The sequence below is a fragment of the Trachurus japonicus genome, unplaced genomic scaffold (genome assembly GCF_045865225.1).
Source record: "Trachurus japonicus isolate A0001 unplaced genomic scaffold, Traja_1.0 AP030216.1".
NCBI lineage: Eukaryota > Metazoa > Chordata > Actinopteri > Carangiformes > Carangidae > Trachurus > Trachurus japonicus.
In genome coordinates, this window is record NW_028220349.1 from 1 (window position 1) to 18,559 (window position 18,559).

At 41.4% G+C, this 18,559-nt stretch overlaps 1 protein-coding gene across 1 annotated transcript; it reads left to right on the forward strand.

Moving 5' to 3' along the window:
* Positions 1-568: 568 nt before the first annotated feature.
* LOC146960574 (AP-1 complex subunit mu-1-like) lies at positions 569-14,184 on the forward strand (the record flags this gene model as incomplete). The annotated part of the gene is made up of 5 exons (XM_085772268.1): positions 569-711; positions 3,206-3,277; positions 3,393-3,551; positions 3,747-3,872; positions 14,109-14,184. Coding segments are annotated over 5 exons (576 nt in total), but the record flags the coding sequence as incomplete, so codon positions are not given.
* Between the last annotated feature and the right edge of the window lie 4,375 nt (positions 14,185-18,559).

Sequence of the window (18,559 nt, forward strand, 5' to 3'; positions counted from 1 at the left end):
ATATTTGTGTTAATATAAGTCTTAAATAGTTATATCTTCTGACAGCAATCACTTACATAGAGTGTTTGGACCGAAACACGGGTCTGTCAGTCCCTCTGCTCTGCTCTGAGCCGAGGAGAAAACTTTTCTCGTATCCTACAAGTTTTATCCAATGAGGAGAGAGAACGGCATGCAGGGCTGTGTGTGCAGCCAAGGGATGCGCCTGAATGTGGTGACGTAGGGACGAGGACTGTTATGGTGTGTTCAAGGCAACCCGTAACTCATGTTTTTCCGACCTGTGAAGTGGTACCAGTTCGATCTGGTACGAGTTCACGGGTCGGAAGTTACGTGTGGCTGTTATAGTGACGTTCACAGGTAAAACAGGTTGGAAAAACACGAGTGGGTTGCCTGGAACGCTACAAAGTCGTAAGTTGTGACTTGAAGCTGTAATTTACGGTTTCAAAAGCCTGCCTGGAACGCAGCATTAGCCAAAACGACCGGATCGCTTACTTCTGCTTTAACTTGTGTTAGTTGTTTAATAAACCCTGTGTGTACCCTTCGTCCTCTCTCTGTCCGTCTGTGTCTCCAGGAGGAAAGAGTAAGTCAGTGGAGCTGGAGGACGTGAAGTTCCATCAGTGTGTCCGTCTGTCCCGGTTTGAAAACGACCGCACCATCTCCTTCATTCCCCCTGACGGAGAGTTTGAGCTCATGTCCTACCGCCTCAACACACATGTGAGAAGCAGCAGCACACACACACACACACACACACACACACTTATACACTACTCACAAAAGATTAGGGATATTTGACAAGAATATCCCTATAAACAGTTCATGCTACAGTAATATTCTATCATGAAAGCCTTGTTTTAAGTAGAAGGATGCAATGGTCATTTCTTTATCTCAAACAAAAGCTAACAACAGTGGTGGCTAATGGTTATAGCACAACAAAAATCAGTTTGATGATGTCTTGGTCTCATGATGTCAACATGTGAACATGGTGGAGAGGAGAGGGAGAGAGAAGAGGACTCACTAAATCAGACGTTGCTTGTGATGTTTGTGGTTAATCACCTTGTTAGAGAACAGCATGTTATTCAGTAAGTACTGAAACATTGAACAATTGGACATGTGCATTCAAAAGTTTAGAGAAGGTTAAATTAAGTTTGTTTTAGGTGCATTCTGAAATTTAATCTAAAAGCCAAACATCCCTAACTCTTTGTGAGTAGTGTATATATCTCCACCCAGACACCCACATAACAACACTTGTAAGCCAAAATGAAAACTGCCAAATCACAATTGCTTCTCTATATAGTGAAGCGATTGTGTAGAAGATGAATGAATCCAATTAAAATCCCCACACACTGTCAGACTAGCAATAAACAATGTATTTGTAATGTTTAAGTGTTCGTACTTCATCAGATAAAGGGTTCAGCTTCCTTCCATAATTAGGCTGAGTCACATCAATGATTTCTAGAGGCTCAGTTCAGTTCAGGTTAAAAACCGTACGCACATAAGATGCTCCCAGGTTCTTTATTTATTTGAACAGAACTGGTTTTAATTTGATTAAATTAGATATTACCAGGACAAATTCATAGGCATCTTATCCCTGAGTGTTCTTCCTGTCAGTGCAGAGTTCTTTGAATCACTGCTTTAAACCTTCTCCGTCGTCTCTCATTTAAAGGCTCATTAAACATCAGTAGAGCTGATTTCACAGCACAGCTGCTCATTAAACAGGATTCTTGTTTATTTTGCCTTGATGGTGTCATTAGATCGTAAAGGTGATTTTATGCAGTAATGCTGCTGGTTGACACAGTGTTCATGAATCACTGTCACATATTCTTCTCATTCAGTTGGTTAACAGCTGAATGTACAGGAAGAAAGAGAGAGAGGATGGACCACTGCAAGTAGAACTACATGGAAACCACAAAGAGCCAGAAAGCAGATCTGACTGTAAACCTGAACTCCTGAGATTTAAACAGTAATGTTCACTATGAATTTACCATGAGCGTAAGGGGTTAGCAGTAGATGTCGTCCAGTTCTTCTCTAAATAAAGAGAAGAGCCTTCATTTAAATCCAGTGAAGAATGTGTGACATTAAAGCCCATATATCTTTAAAAAATAATCACAGTAGTAACAGTCTGAGTTGGAGTGTAGCGGAAAATATACGTCAGCACTTAAACACTGGACTAAAAGTGTTTGAATATTAGCAATATACCAGTTAAACTACACTCATTTCCTACATGCAGAATACCTAAAGCTGGGGTAAGCAGGATTTGTTTTGAAAACAAGCCTCTCCTCCCGATTTGTTAGGACAGAGTAGGGTCAGCCCCTCAACCAATCAGGAACCCCCAGACCAAAATAGGTTTGATTGTTCAGAGATCCTGGGAGCTGTAGGCTGCTCCATACAGAGACATAGAGAAACACTGTGATCACCACCAAACACACAGACCTTTCCTTACTGAGAGATGAATGGGAAAACACAATTTTCTTTAAAAAAAAAAAAAGCTAATATTTTGTTTTTAAAACAAATCCTGCCTACCCCAGCTTTAAACTCAGCTTCAACGTGAAGCAGGCAGTATTTTAACAGTTAATCTAACAAACAGTAGGTTCCATTACGAAAATATAAGTCTGTTAAATAATGTGTCTTTGAGTCCACTGGATTTAAACAGAGGCTCTTCTCTTTATTTATTCATTGCCACTGTGATACAGTTAATTTGGCTACAGATGGATCTACAATAGATATAAACTTTTTTGATTGGTCTTAGGAAATATTGTAGTATTTAGAAATTTGACTGATTTTCATGAGCTGTAAGCTATACAATACATAAAAGGCTTAGTATTTTATTCTAAGCATACTGAATTATATACAGTATATATATACTGTATAGGTTGGTCTGGTTTTTGAATTGAATTAGAACAAAAAACCTTTTCCACCATAATATTCGAATTATATGAGCTGCAGCTAAAGTACATTCATCAGAACGTGACACTGATGAGCATATCAGCTCTGATAAAAGTCTGTCACATTCTTGGTTTGAGGTAAATAAATCTAAACCACTGTGGATCCCAGATGGAGACTGTGAGAAGTGACAGAGACAAACGACCAATAGTCTAGTTCAGCTGGTAAACTGTGTGTATGCCTTGGTTTTTCTTTGTGGAATGGGTTCGGTAACACCTCTGGATACAAACACTGTATTTTATATGAAGACTGTGTTTCATGTCCTCAGGTCAAACCACTGATCTGGATCGAGTCAGTCATAGAGAAACACTCACACAGCAGGATCGAGTACATGATCAAGGTAAAGTCCCAGTCGTCTCCTCACAGGATCAAATAACATGTAGAGTAACATAACACATCTACATTCATATGTTCATCTCTCCCTCTGTCCTCTCTGCCCTCTCCTCCTCCTACAGGCCAAGAGCCAGTTCAAGAGGCGCTCCACAGCCAACAACGTAGAGATTCACATCCCCGTCCCCACTGATGCAGACTCACCTAAGTTTAAGACAACTGTGGGCAGCGTCAAGTGGATTCCAGAGAACAGTGAGATCGTCTGGTCCATTAAATCCTTCCCAGTACGTCAGCCACATTTTACTTTTCACCCACAAGCAACACAATGAATTGTATATGTGATATCAAACCATCAGATTAAGAGTTCTCCTGAATCCACCTGCTGGGGGACGACATATCATGAGTTTATTTTTGCTGTTAGTACTGAAGCCAGTGAATGTTCTGTCTAACCTGCTGCACCATGCCCTGGTGAATTTCAGGGTGGTAAAGAATACCTGATGAGGGCCCACTTTGGCCTGCCCAGTGTGGAGGCAGAGGACAAAGAAGGCAAACCGCCCATCAGCGTTAAGTTCGAGATCCCCTACTTCACCACCTCCGGCATCCAGGTAAGAGAGGGGTCCACTGAAGGGATCTTAGAGGCCGGATCCAGGGCCCAGTTGCTCAAAAGTAATCTGATTGGATTTTGGATAATGGATTGGATCAAATCTTGAAAATGGGTTTCTTCTAAACTAAAAACGGTCTCTGAGATCGGATCAGGTCACGTAATCGTATCTTGGTTTTAATCTGGATCAAACCATCAGTTTGTGTTGTTCAAAACTTCTTAGGATTGGGAAAACTTTGATCCAAAAAATCTGGATTATTCTGATCCCAGCAGTCAGGTGGATTCACTGTGGATTTGAGTAACAAAATATAATTTAAATTTAATTCAAACTGGTCAAATAAACAACATTTATGTAGTATACAATGATTGATTTATATCTTGCATCTAATTTTTAAACCATTACAGTGATAAGTAAATAAAGTTAACAAATTAAGAACTTTTCCCCAACTACTGTATAATTAAATGAAATTTGACATTTGAAGTTGAAATATTTACAATGTATTCGACTAATGTACTGTATATTTGCCATTTTTGTTTAAACAGCCAGACCAGATAAGTCCTGGCTTTTTAAACAACATTGAAGAAACAACCAAAAGAGCACAGAAAACAATACATACACCACATTTTCAAATAATAATATCTGGATCAGACTGATGCTTTGAACAACTGGGATAAAAGTAAGAAGGATTACGTGATCCTGGATGGCAAAACAAGAGAATTCAGATCTGGATGATTTTGATCCAGATTACACCTTTTGAACAACAGGGCCCAGATGTTCAGAGGCCTAGTGGCTGCTCTGTGGTGCTGCTGGTGTGCAGTGATGGATGCAACCACAGAAGGGCGCTGTTGTAAAGGGAATAGAGACTGAGCTGCCTTCATACTGTACACTACTACTTCACCAGTGACTGAACACAGGCAGGGACACACACTGTGAGACGTGTTTATCTCAGAGAGTCAAGTCAAAGAAATGTGCAGAGTGGGAGAAAACCCAGTTGAAACATTTAAATCCAGGTTTCAATCTGCTGAGCTGTTGTATGGATTGAAATAGAGGCACATTTATTCCAACTGTCAAAAATGCACTCTGTGCAGAAATTCCTTTAGTTATGTCCAACACAGACCTTGGAACAGCTTCTGTGTCCTCAGACTGGAGGAGGAGAGAATGTCAGTGACCAGAAGTCGGTCATTTTCTACGAGAGCCAGCGTCTCTTGGCGGAGAGCAGCAGCATGCCCCTTGGCAGCGTGTCCTGGGGGCGCGTGGGCGTCCGATACAGTCAAAACAACTTTATCGTAATGAGCTGTGACAAACTGCCACAGAAACCAGTCATAATGAAGAAGTGCCCTGGAAAAACACCACAGACACATACCATGTCAACTTTTATTCTTATTAGACATTTTGCTCTCACACATACAGTAGTAGAGGAGACATTGATAACGGCAATGATGGGTTTCCAACTAGAAAGAGTCACTGCAAAGTGTGGGCATAGTATCAGTCATCATCATAGAGTTTTTTTGTTTTGTTTTCTTTTGGGGGGGGGGGGGGCAGTGTATAAGAGACAGGAAGCCAGGGAGAGACACCGGGGAGTCAAACCAGCGATCCCTGCTTCAGGCTGTGCCAACATGGGATGTGCGTTAACCACTCGGCCACTGAGCACTGAGCATTTTACAGCTCCAGCTGCTGTAACTCGTGTCCTCTGGGTCACACTTGTGCTCCATATGTTCCCATTATGTAGCATGGTTTTATATTAATCCTGCTGTCCAGTCATGTGATCATTTAGATAAGAGGAAACGGTTCCTGTTGTCATGTCGGTTGACACTACGAAGCCCAGACTTTCCACTCACCCACAGGGTGAAGTTCTGTTCTGTCTTGGTGCTTCTTTGTATCAACTCTGCTATGGTCAGAATAAAGAAGTAAATAGAATTAAAATACAAATCAAAAAACAGTATGGCCGAGTGCAATATCCCAATCACAGGAGGTGTGAATAGATGTAATGAAATTCAGGTGTTCATCAGCTCATTAGCAGAAATGATAATAGTCAACAAGGCAAAGCAAGTTTATCTGTATAGCCCATTTTTACAACAGTTTGTCTCAAAGGTATTTACAGAGCATCATAACAACATCCTCTGTCACATCCACTGAGGAAAAATCCAGAGTGTTGTAGATGTTGTATACAGACAAGAAAACAGTTTTATAACACAGAATATGCAAAAACGTGGAAATGTTAAGAAGAGTTGACAAAAGCAGCTTCTGGTGGGAGGAAATCCAGGGAGGGCAGGCCAGATTAATGGGAGGACTGGATGGCAACAAACAGTGATGATTCAGTGACACCATTCGTTGAATCTGAATGGTTGGTTCTTCCGTTATTCAGTTTCAAAACAGAATCAGAAAAACAAACAAATTGGGATTTTCATAGGGATGGATCAATGCACCGGCTGAACATCGGTATCGGCCGATATTCGCCTCATTGACCGACGCCTGCAGTGGCTGACATTTATCTGTTGTTTGACATATTGTGCTGACTTGGAGGAGAAGCCTGTTTTTTCTCTTTTTTGGGGGGACATGACTCTGCCGCGACGACAGAGGGCACGGCGCACACGTTCAATTTGTTAAAGTTAAGTGAGCTTTTTCAGTAACAAGTAATCAAAAAAGTTACTGTTTCCCTCATTATAATGCCAATATAATGGTGTTATCTAACTAACCAACTTACTCAGTATTCCTCCACACAGGCAGGCTCTGCAGCGTCGCGTCAGTTCCAGATAAACGGGAGGTTAGGATTATGGCTAGGGGGTTGGGGGGGGGGGGGGCGTGTTTGAGCATTTTATAAATAGTTACTTTTCCTGGTTATTAGTTGCGTTTATAATGTAGTCATTTGGTTACAAACCCAGTTACCTTTTGGGGAAATAACTAGTAACGATAAGTGATTACTTTTTAACTCATTGAGTGCCGCGCTCCTTTCCAAAGTTTTAGTCAAGTGTACCGGCAAATTAGACCATATTTGACTTTTTATTTTAGAGCCATAGTGTATTCTATATTATTGCCACCAACACATACTGTAGCTCAATTGAAAGGTTTAACTTTATCCTTCAAATGGCCACAAACCGTTTGTTTCTACGTGCCTCCGTTCCTGAGAAAAGTCAAGCTAAACATGGCTGGGTTTCACCAAAATCCCTCCTTTTTTTCTAGAAAAGGAGATAGAGCGTCTTTTATGAAAGGTGCGCTGTTTGTGTCTGTCGCTCTTCAGACACTCGCATTTCTGGATCAAAGGGCTCGTATAAGATAAATATATACAACAATTGTTGTTCTATTCACAAAACCACCATCGGGGGCGGGGGGGGCGCCACTAAACAGCAATAACACAGACGCACCGTGCCGTGTCACAGCCTCTCGCCGCGGAACGTGAGGCTCTGCCGGCCACAGCGGCTCGCGAACACCGGTCCCGCCGGTGGTCGCGGTCCTTCTGTGGTACGGGTCGGTGGTGCCGGTCTGCTTTGGCCCAGAGACCATCAGATTTTACCGCGGGAGGACTTTGGGGAGGACACGGTGTTGCTCCAGATGAAGACCGGGCGGGACAGTGGGCTGAGAGCTTCCTGGTTCAGCTCCCAGCTGCTGCAGCCTCGCGGGTGAGAGCGGAGCAGCAGCGGAGCAGCTGCTGCATCCACGTGCAGAACTCCGTTTGCAGAAGCTGAGTTATGATAAAAACTTCCAGATCATGAGCTGTCATGTGACTTTGATCGTCATCTATTTCAGTTCTCCTCGTCGTAGAGTCCCCAAATTTACATATAATGTGTATTAAAGTGTCTATTTTCATAATTTTAAAAAAAAGCAAAAAACGAAAAATTTCGTTTTTGGCACTCAACGCATGGGAACGAAAAACGAGAAATTACGTGGTTGGCACTCAATGAGTTAAAAGGTGACGTGCTCAACACTGCTTTACACAAAAGAGGAATACACAACAGAGAAAAAACCATCGGTACCAGCATCGGCCTTTGACCAAATTGTTCTTTTAAACAATCTGTGCATTCATAAATTTTTGAAACAAAAAAAACTAGAAAAAAGAACTCGTTTTTTTCATTTACCATTCATTTAGATGTAGTGGTTTGTATGATGCACACTTTTTAGGAAGTTTGATCTTCAGATGTTGGGATGCTGAAGTAGAATTCACCACTATGTCTCCACCACTCTGCTGGCTAGTGGTGAATACCATCAGTTTCAGTCAGTGAGGCCTAGCACTGCTGCTGCAGTCTAGCCAAAAATGTAAATAAAATACAACAAGTAGTTCCGACCAAACAATCTGATTGGTCAACAAGACATTTAGTGCTCAAATCAGCATGACAGCACGCCTGACTCATCACTAAACATATTACTCTGCCATGTCATGTTGTTGTATCGATCTCCATGGTAACCATCCACGAATTCTTAGTTTTATTCTTTTAGAAACGTTATGTTACTCGTGAAAATAAATCACAAACTTAATCAACCTCCTGTAGAGTGCTCCTTTCAGATGCCAAACTCAAACTTTAGAACAATTAAATAACAATTTTTTTAGTGAATGCTGTAAACTGCCCCGTTTTAGCCGAGAGGCTGATCCCTGCCGTATGTGGACAGTCAGAGAGACGCTAGTTGTAACCGCGGTGAAAATAAAATATGGCCTGGAGCTGAATATTTCGTTGGATAAAACAGAAGATAGCCTACCTCTATGTTTCTCTCTCTCTCTCTTTGCAACTTTTTGGCTTTTAAATAATCTGGAGTAATCAAAATGTTTGGCTGTGTCGGCGACACGGTATTGATTTCATTCGGGAAGGTCCGAGAAGCACACCCTCTAGGGTAATATTGCTTAATTTAATATCATCATCACCTTAAATCAGACCTTTATGTCAGTACAGAACATGTTCTGAGTGATTCTTGATAAAGGCCCACGTTATAAAGGAGACAAGACGGCTGAAGAGTGACACCACTCTGTCTGCTGCCAGTCCTTCCATCCGTCACAGTGTTTGTGGATCTCAGCAGTGAGCGCTGTGAGAACAATGCTGACGTGACTCACAGAAAAGTATTTGACCAGACTAAAAGAAGAACCCGGTCTTAACAAACCGGAACTCGTCACTTAATTGAAGCTCTGTGGTGGAGCTGTTTATGAGCTTGGCCCGCTGGGTTTGGTTGAGGAGCCTGGATAACAAGGCAGCCATTGTCTTTACTGTTGGTTTAGTACAAGTGTAATAATAAACTCCGCAGAGTCAGTTGTTGAGAGCTGAACCACGAACCCCAAGCTACAGACGCTGCCTTCAATTAACCCGGGCATTTTCATCCTCGTGAACCCAGATCCACTTCTAACCCGGCCGCACTCACCTCACAGGCTTCGACCTCAACTAATGGCACCTTGTAAAAGACAGAGACAAGAGCAGAGGCGGGTGCTGCACAAGCCACAGCTCTCTAAAAATAACCACGTGGACTTGGATCAGTGGAGACATCATTAGAGAGATGCTGCCATTAGCTGCTGGAAGGCCTGCTATTACTGAGAGATCACTGGTGATGAGGAGCTATTATGTGGCCTGGGGCAAGACCCCCAAGGTCCCTGCTGGTACCACACACACACACACACACACACACACACACACACACACACACACACACACACAGAAGATGACACATGTGAGGGGAGCACTCCTGCATTCTGTTATTAAAGGGAGCACAACAAGTGTGTAAGCTGGGGTCTTCAACTGTATGTGTGTGGTGATGGGGGGGTTGATGTCTTAATTATATAGTGGTGAACATCAGTATATATCAAAGGCAGTAAAATCACACAAATTGCGCACACACACAGACAGACACACACTTACACTCTTTGACTTTACTATTTTAACAGAGCTTGTTCCTTCTGTTCCTGTCCCCGTCTCCTCCTGGGGCTCAGCAGATGTGACTGTTCCTCCGCTGCAGTGACTCTTTCTACCTCTTGAGAAGTAAAGTTAGCCAGTTTAACTAACCTGTACAACCTTCAATGTAATGTGTGTTCAGAGAGAATCTCAACTCTGTCCTCTCAGACAGGACAGCATCCCAACAACACAATGGAACTTCTTAAAATGTGTCACAAACAGTGATGGGTTATCAGCGTTATCAGTGGTGCTACTTTTTTACAGTAATGAGTAATCAAAAAAGTTACTGTTTCCCCCGTTATAACGCAGTTACCGTTACGGACAATGAAATGCGTTGTTACTCAAGAAGTCCTGTCACAAAATAATGCACCAGTTCAGGTGTACAGTTATATACACTTTTTTTTCAGTCTATCAACTTGTCGGAAAAAAGCCGAGATACTGAGTGAGTTGGATTTCCTCCTGCCTGTGTGGAGGAATACTGGGTGATTTGGTAATTTGAAATATTTGAGCATTTTATTTAAAAAAGTAGCACAATAGTGACTTTTCCTGGTAATTAGTTTTACAATGTAGCAATTCAGTTACTAACTCAGTTTATTTGTGGGGAAAGTAACTAGTCACTATAACTAATTCCTTTTTTAAAGTAACATGCCCAACACTGGTCACAAACATTGTAGGACTCAATGATGAAGTGATGACAGATTGCAGCTCAAAGGTCAAAGGTTATGGTCAGCGTGACATCACACATCACGACTCTGCAAATTTGATATGACTCTTTAAACAGGGATGTGAGCTGAAACTGAGCTGAGTGAAAGGGGGCAGACAACCATGAAGAGCTGATTCTAGTTTACTGGCTGTGTCCGGAATCACTCATTCATTCACTGCTACCTTACCTATATAGGGAATTCCAAATATAGGATTATATAGTGAGCTCATTGGTAAATTTTTTTATTTTTTTTGTAGCTACTGCTACAGCATGGCTAAAAACAGAGATCAAATTATTTTTTTCTGAATAACTTTTTCATATGGCGGCTTCAGGACACTTGGGTCAGTATGGACGAGCAGTATGGAGGTATTTGGATGTTTCATAGTGTGTGTTTTGGATGATTCCAAGTTAGCTCTATCCACTGCCATTATGAATATCTGTTGCCAGCCGGACCTCCCCTGGAACTCCAATAGTGTTTTGATAACTCCAAAAGTTCTCCAAACCCGTCCTTGGCATGATGGTGAGTAGAATTATCGATTTTGAGTGAAGTATTCCTTTAACAAAGTAAAGTAATTCTTATCTTTGAACTCTGACAAGAGACAGCCGAGGCTGGGTTCACTCTAACAACAGGATTACTGAGACAGCAAACAAGCAAAGATTTACAAAAACTTTACTCCCTCCTGAGTCCTGAGTAATGCAGAGTCATGTACACCACTTTGATTCCACTTAAACTGGTGTGAACACTGGCTGGTTCAACAGAAAGAACAGAACCAGGACCAGAACCAGAACCGTGTCTGTCTGAAAGGCACCGGATGATGAGACTGATGTGCTGCAGCCTGACTGAGGCCCCACAGGTGGATCAGTTCATCAGAGCAGTGCCAATGCCACTGAAATTTGCAAATATGCCACTGTGAATGCTGGAGGCCCTTTCTATGAAAAATGTACACACACACTCTGGCTTTTATCATGTGCATCAAGTCCAATGTGATATTTAAAAATATCACATGTGGTTGTAGTGAGCTCCAGCTGAGTGAGCGCGTGCGCTCTCACAGCAGAGACGTGTTCTCTGCTACATGGACTGTGCAGACGGATGTTTCCCCCCGCTGGAACCTGATTTCCCAGAGCCGAAAATCATCCGCCTCCATATGGGACAGATAAAAATATCAGCTATGTGACTTTGTGTGATTGGAGTTGTGCTGTGGGAGGACATTTATTCACTGTCACATCTCTTCTGCACTGACTTCCTGACCAACTCATTCCAGCTTTTAATCTCTGGCAAAGATTTAAGAGGCACTTCCTCTTCCTTTTCTTCCCCAGCGTCAGGCTCCTCTGTGAACATGTTGCTCGTATCTGTGTCTTCGGTGTGAGTGGTGATGTTTCTATTGTGTGTAAATCCTAACTCTATTCTCTGTATTTGGCTCTGTGTTGCCCCTCCATTGTCTCCCATTCCCTCTCTGTCACCACTTTATTCATGTTCTCCGCTTTCGTCCTTGTTGGTGTTTTCATGACATTTGCATCTGGCACAGAAGACTGGGATCATACTGAGCTTTGAATAATCACAGACGAGCTCAGGGCTGTTTACTTCACCCGTTTGTGGTTTGGTGCAGTTTGGTGTATAAAAAAATCAGTTCTGCTTCATTGTGCAGTCAGGCGATGTTGTGCCCTCTGAAGATATGCCTCTTCCTGCTGGAGCCCTATTCATTTTGTTGGCTTCTTCAATAATTAGTCCTATGTGGGAAAGTATATAGCAGTTTCTGTTGCCGTTGTTCGGTTGCATGACACACATTTAAATTTAAACTAAGTTCCAAACAATAACAGGTGTAATTCAGATTTATTACAACTTGACCATATCTTCATAGATTCCATAGACCACTACTCGCAAGTCAACAGCTGAGATCCAGTGACATGGTCCTCTCACTGTAGAGAGATGGTCAGACAGAGTGTTGGGAATGGAATATGAGTTGATTTTTCTGTCTTAGATGAAATATTTTGGTGGATATGATCCGTATTCATGAATCCATGTTTCCACTGATAATTTTCTGACTTCAATTACTAAATAACTGCTGTTCACACAACAACAGGATGGAGTGGAGCGTCAGGAAAGTAATAACAGAGACGTTCTATTGCCTAGAAGGACTTTGGTAATAACTATAATGTAATCAAACAAGCAAAAGGCTTTATCTGTACTGTCTGTGGTGTTGAAGTGGATTTGCATTGATGTATGTATGTTGCTTCTCTGATGAGAAAAACAACAAACGTATTATAAAGTAAAAAAAAGGGGGTTGCAGCCTAAAAAATTGATGTTGTTTGAATTAAAAGTAAGTGTATAATTGGTATAATTGGTTTTCGGCCAGGAGACGCAAGGTGGAAGGCATAGAGCCTCCATTCTCCTTGTAACAAGTTATTTAAAGGGATAGTTCAACATTTTGGCAAATTGGCCCATTGCCATAATCCCTATAGTTTTAGGAGTAGGTTCATTACCTTTATTTGTCGGTGCAAGCTGTTTTTAGAACGGCGGAGCGGAGCTGCAAGCTGCTCAGAGCTACGCTATGGACGCTAATGGAATTTCTTGGTTTCCCTCATCAAACTCATCAAATACACAATCCAACAATTCCAAAACGCTCTGGTGGACAAGTTGTGACTTGCACATTCACAACGCTATGAGATAATAACAAAACATTATTAGACAGAGTTGTTTTCAAGGGACATTCATGCAGAAGCGCTGATGTGCATTCCCATCATGGTCAGTTTTTCGGCAAGCAGTCTCTGCAGGTGAATGTGCAGGTCACAACTTGTCCATGAGAGCATTTTGGAGTTGTTGGATTGTGTATTTGATGAGTTTGATGAGGGAAACCAAGAAATTCCATAGCGTCCATAACGTAGCTATGAGCAGCTCGTGGCTCTGCTCCGCCGTTCTGAAAATAGCTTGCACCAACAATAAAAGGTAATGAACATACTCCTAAAACTATAGGGATTATGGCAGTTGGCAAATTTGCCGAAATGTTGTCCATTTAAACATTACATACACCGAAGCTGTTTAATTTAGGTGCAAATCTTGCATAGTTCCCCTTTAAATGGTTTCAAATAGGAGTCAAACCCAGCTCTCTTCTGCAGTAACAGTGATTCCTTATCCTGCTCAGGATCCTGAGTGACTCTTCACTGCAAACAGACTGACTACTTGTGAAATAATTGTCTCTGTTCATCAGCTACAGACATTCATTCTGACAGACGTCTCACCTTACAGTATACATTTTAATTGTACAGAGGATTCATTAACTGAATTATGAGCAAGAAAACACAGCTCACATTTCCATGTTTGCTCCTCTCCTTCTCGGCTGACATGTTTGTTCATCAGGAAAAATAAGTAACTGAGTACTGTGAATGTAACACTGTACTTGATTACACTGTGAAGATAGTTGAAAACCCTCTGTCTCCAACACCACTCTCCGTTCCACCACATCTGTCCAACACCTGCACAGTGTGGTGTAACTTTTATATCACAACACGTAATCACTTCATAAAACACAGCATTCCTCAGCCATCTTTAAGCAATTACAACGTGCTAAGATGGACCACTGACAACTCGAGCTGAGCCTCCAGAGCTTCATGTGTCTCTGAGGCTCAGAGCGGAAACATGAGGCCTGATCCTGCTCTGTGTGTCTGCCTCTGCAGGTACGCTACCTGAAGATCATCGAGAAGAGCGGCTACCAGGCCCTGCCCTGGGTCAGATACATTACTCAGAATGGAGGTAAGGTTGCAAGCACACACACACACACACACATTTTATCCATTCTGCTTCAGTGTCTTTGTTTTAAAGCTCAAATTATATGGGCAATCTTACAATCTGCAACATTTAAAGTCAATACTTACAGGATATTTTCTGTGCACCTTGGCCATTATAATTCAGCTCATCAAAGCATTGAACCATTGAGGAATTACAGGATATGGGTTTTAAAGGGATAGTTCAACATTTTAGCTAATGGGATTTCTTGGTTTCCCTCATCAAATACACAATTCAACAACTCCAAAACGCTGTCGTGGACAAGTTGTGACCTGCACATTCACCACGCTATGAGATAATAACGGAACGTTAAAAGATGGAGTTGTTTTTGGGGTAAATTCATGCAAAACCGCTGATGCGCATTCTCGTCGTGGGCAGTTTTTCAGCAAGAAGTCTCTGTCTCATAACGTTCTGTTATTATCTCATAGCGTGGTGAATGTTCAGGTCACAACTTGTCCACAAGAGTGTTTTGGAGTTGTTGGATTGTGTATTTGATTTGATTAGGAAGGCCAAGAAATTCCATTAGTCTCCGTAGCGTAGCTCTAAGCAACTCACGGCTCTGCTCCGCCATTCTAAAAATAGCTTGCACTGACAATTAAAGGTAACAAACCTACTGCTACGACTATAGAGATTATGGCAATGGGCCAATTTGCCAAAATGTTGAACTATCCTTCCCTTTAATAGACAGATAGACACTCAGCGAGAGAGACAAACATTTCTCACACTATGACTGTGAAGGCAAACATCAAAACAGTAAGAAATTCTGTATCTTTTAGTGATCATTGAATATCACATGAAGCAGAAACCATAGTTAGGGTCCGGGCAGCGCAGCTGCCAGGACACTATTGTATTCCTAGGAATTCTTCTTCTTCTTCTTTCTTTCTTTCTTTCTTTCTTTCTTTCTTTCTTTCTTTCTTTCTTTCTTTCTTTAGGGTCCGGGCAGCTAAGCTGCCGGGACACTATTGTATTCCTAGGAATTCTTCTTCTTTCTTTCTTTCTTTCTTCTTCCAAGGAAGTCATACTTCCCATGGGCGAAAACTCACCAAACTTCACAGAAACATCCGACCCCATGCCAGATTCACTCAACTCCAAGGACATGTGCCCCCCCCTCCTAGGGGGGGCACAATAAGCGTTTAAATTTAAAAACTTTAAAAATTCCTACCAAACCAACGGTAGATGCTACAGTGTTGAAACTTCACCACAATGTAGCCTCAATACTGCTGAAACTTTTGTCCACTTAAACTTATTACAAATTATGAAGTCCATCACTCTGTTTTTTTCGATAACTGTAAAACTTTTAAAATGTATCTCCTCCCACAATTTTTGCTCAATTGACACCAAACTTGCTACCGAGCATCTCCAGACTGTCCTCCACAAAACTTGTTTCTCGGATTTTTGATTAAGCAAAAATTGAGCCAACAGTGCATGAAAACGTTTGACTGTAAACACTACTGTAAACATATACCATCAAATTCTTGCTAAATACATTTTCAATCTTCCTGAAAAAAAATGACAATATTCTGGAGTCATGGTTGATGAAGTTTGGCAAATATCAGAATTTTAATTAAAAAACTGAATTTTTGAGAATATTTTGAATTCTGCTCTCATGGGAACAACTGCAGCCAATGTGAGTGTGGAATTTATAAACATCATATTTTCTCTTATGAAGCAAAACACTTATCATTAAAAACAAATCACCAACATTTCCATGCTGTCAATATGCAATTTATGTATTATCAGATTTTTGTTTAGATGACTGAATTTCTGACTTTTGACCATTTCATCACAACAGCTGCCCGGGCACTGGCTCACCTGAGTGGATAAATGAAGCTACACAGCAGGTCTCACTACCAGCTAATTAGCTCAGTGAGTTAAGAGCTGGTTCTTGGTGTCAGAGATTGTGAGTTCGAGACCCAGCAAGGGTGATGATGATAATGACAGATCAAATGTCAGATGTCCTCAAGCTATTTTGCTGTCTAAATGCAATTTATGTATTAACAGATTTTTGTTTAGATAACAGAAATCTGCGTTCACAACTGCTGCCCGGACACTGACTCCCTGAGTCTATTTGAGAAGACACACAGCAGGTCTCACTTCCAGATAATTAGCTCACTGAGTTAAGCGCTGGTTCTTGGTGTCAGAGGTTGTGAGTTCGAGACCCAGCCAGGGTGATGATGATGATGATGATGACAGATCAAAATGTCAAATGTCCTCAACATGAAACACAAGACAATTGTCCTAATGGTGGCATCACAGCAAGCTTCTAAGTTTAAAAATCCAAATAGCTTGGACTGGACCATGTGCGAAGGCTCCTAACATCTTAGACTCATAGTAGATGTTTGACAAATACATATCATTATTTTACCTCAAAAACTGATTTTTCTTTTTCTGCCTACACGACAGTGAATGGCTTACACAATTTGTGAAGCCACTATTGATCTGCCACTTGTCAATTAGCTCAGTGCGATAGACAACGGTCTTTGGTTCTAGAGATTGTGGGTTCAATCCTCAACTGGTGCAAATTGAACATTATAAGGTCAACTGTCTTGTCTTCCTATTCTCCTGTTTGTTGCTCAGAATTGCCTAAATTTGCCCAAAAGTAGCCCGGACCCGACCCATCGCTGCGCAGCAGCTATAATTCTTTCTTTCTTCTTCCAAGGAAGTCATACTTCCCATGGGCGAAAACTCACCAAACTTTGCACAAAGGTTCAGTCCCATGCCAGATTCACTCAGCTCCAAGGACATGTGCCCCCCCCTCCTAGGGGGGGCACAATAAGCGTTTAAATTTAAAAACTTTAAAAATTCCTACCAAACCAACGGTAGATGCTACAGTGTTGAAACTTCACCACAATGTAGCCTCAATACTGCTGAAACTTTTGTCCACTTAAACTTATTACAAATTATGAAGTCCATCACTCTGTTTTTTTCAATAACTGTAAAACTTTTAAAATGTATCTCCTCCCACAATTTTTGCTCAATTGACACCAAACTTGCTACAGAGCATCTCCAGACCGTCCTCCACAAAACTTGTTTCTCGGATTTTTGATTAAGCAAAAATTGAGCCTACAGTGCATGAAAACGTTTGACTGTAAACAGTACTGTAAACATATACCGTCAAATTCTTGCTAAATACATTTTCAAACTTCCTGAAAAAAAATGACAATATTCTGGAGTCATGGTTGATGAAGTTTAGCAAATATCAGAATTTTAATTCAAAAACTGAATTTTCTAGAACATTTTGAATTCTGCTCTCATGGGAACAACTGCAGTCAATGTGAGTGTGGAATTTATAAACATCATATTTTCTCTAATGAAGCAAAACACTTATCATTAAAAACAAATCACCAACATTTCCATGCTGTCAAGATGCAATTTATGTATTATCAGATTTTTGTTTAGATGACTGAATTATTGACATTTTGACCATTTCATCACAACAGCTGCCCGGGCACTGACTCACCTGAGTGGATAAATGAAGCTACACAGCAGGTCTCACCACCAGCCAATTAGCTCAGCGAGTTAGGAGCTGGTTCTTGGTGTCAGAGGCTGAGGGTTCGAGACCCAGCAAGGGTGATGATAATGATGACAGATCAAAATGTCACATGTCCTCAAGCTGTTTTGCTGTCTAGATGCAATTTATGTATTAACAGATTTTTGTTTAGATAACAGAATTTCTGACTTTTTGACCATTTTTGAAATCTGCGTTCACAACAGCTGCCCGGGCACTGGCTCACCTGAGTGGATAAATGAAGCTACACAGCAGGTCTCACCCCCAGCCAATTAGCTCAGCGAGTTAGGAGCTGGTTCTTGGTGTCAGAGGTTGTGAGTTCGAGACCCAGCAAGGGTGATGATGATGATGATGATGACAGATCGATATGTCAGATGTCCTCAACATGAAATACAAGACAATTGTCCTAATTGTCGCGTCACAGAAAGCCTCTAAGTTTAAAAATCCAAATAGCTTGGACTGGACCATGTGCGAAGCCTCCTAACATCTTAGACTCATAGTAGATGTTTGACAAATACATATCATTATTTTACCTCAAAAACTGATTTTTCTTTTTACTGTGGTTTCAAATCTGCCTACACGACAGTGAATGGCTTACTCAATTTGTGAAGCCACTGTTGTATGCCACTTGTCAATTAGCTCAGTGCGATAGACAACGGTCTTTGGTTCCCGAGGTTGTGGGTTCAATCCTCAACTGATGCAAATTGAACATTATAAGGTCAACTGTCTTGTCTTCCAATTCTCCTGTTTGTTGCTCAGAATTGCCTAAATTTGCCCAAAAGTAGCCCGGACCCGACCCATCGCTGCGCAGCAGCTATAATTCAGTCTTTGTTT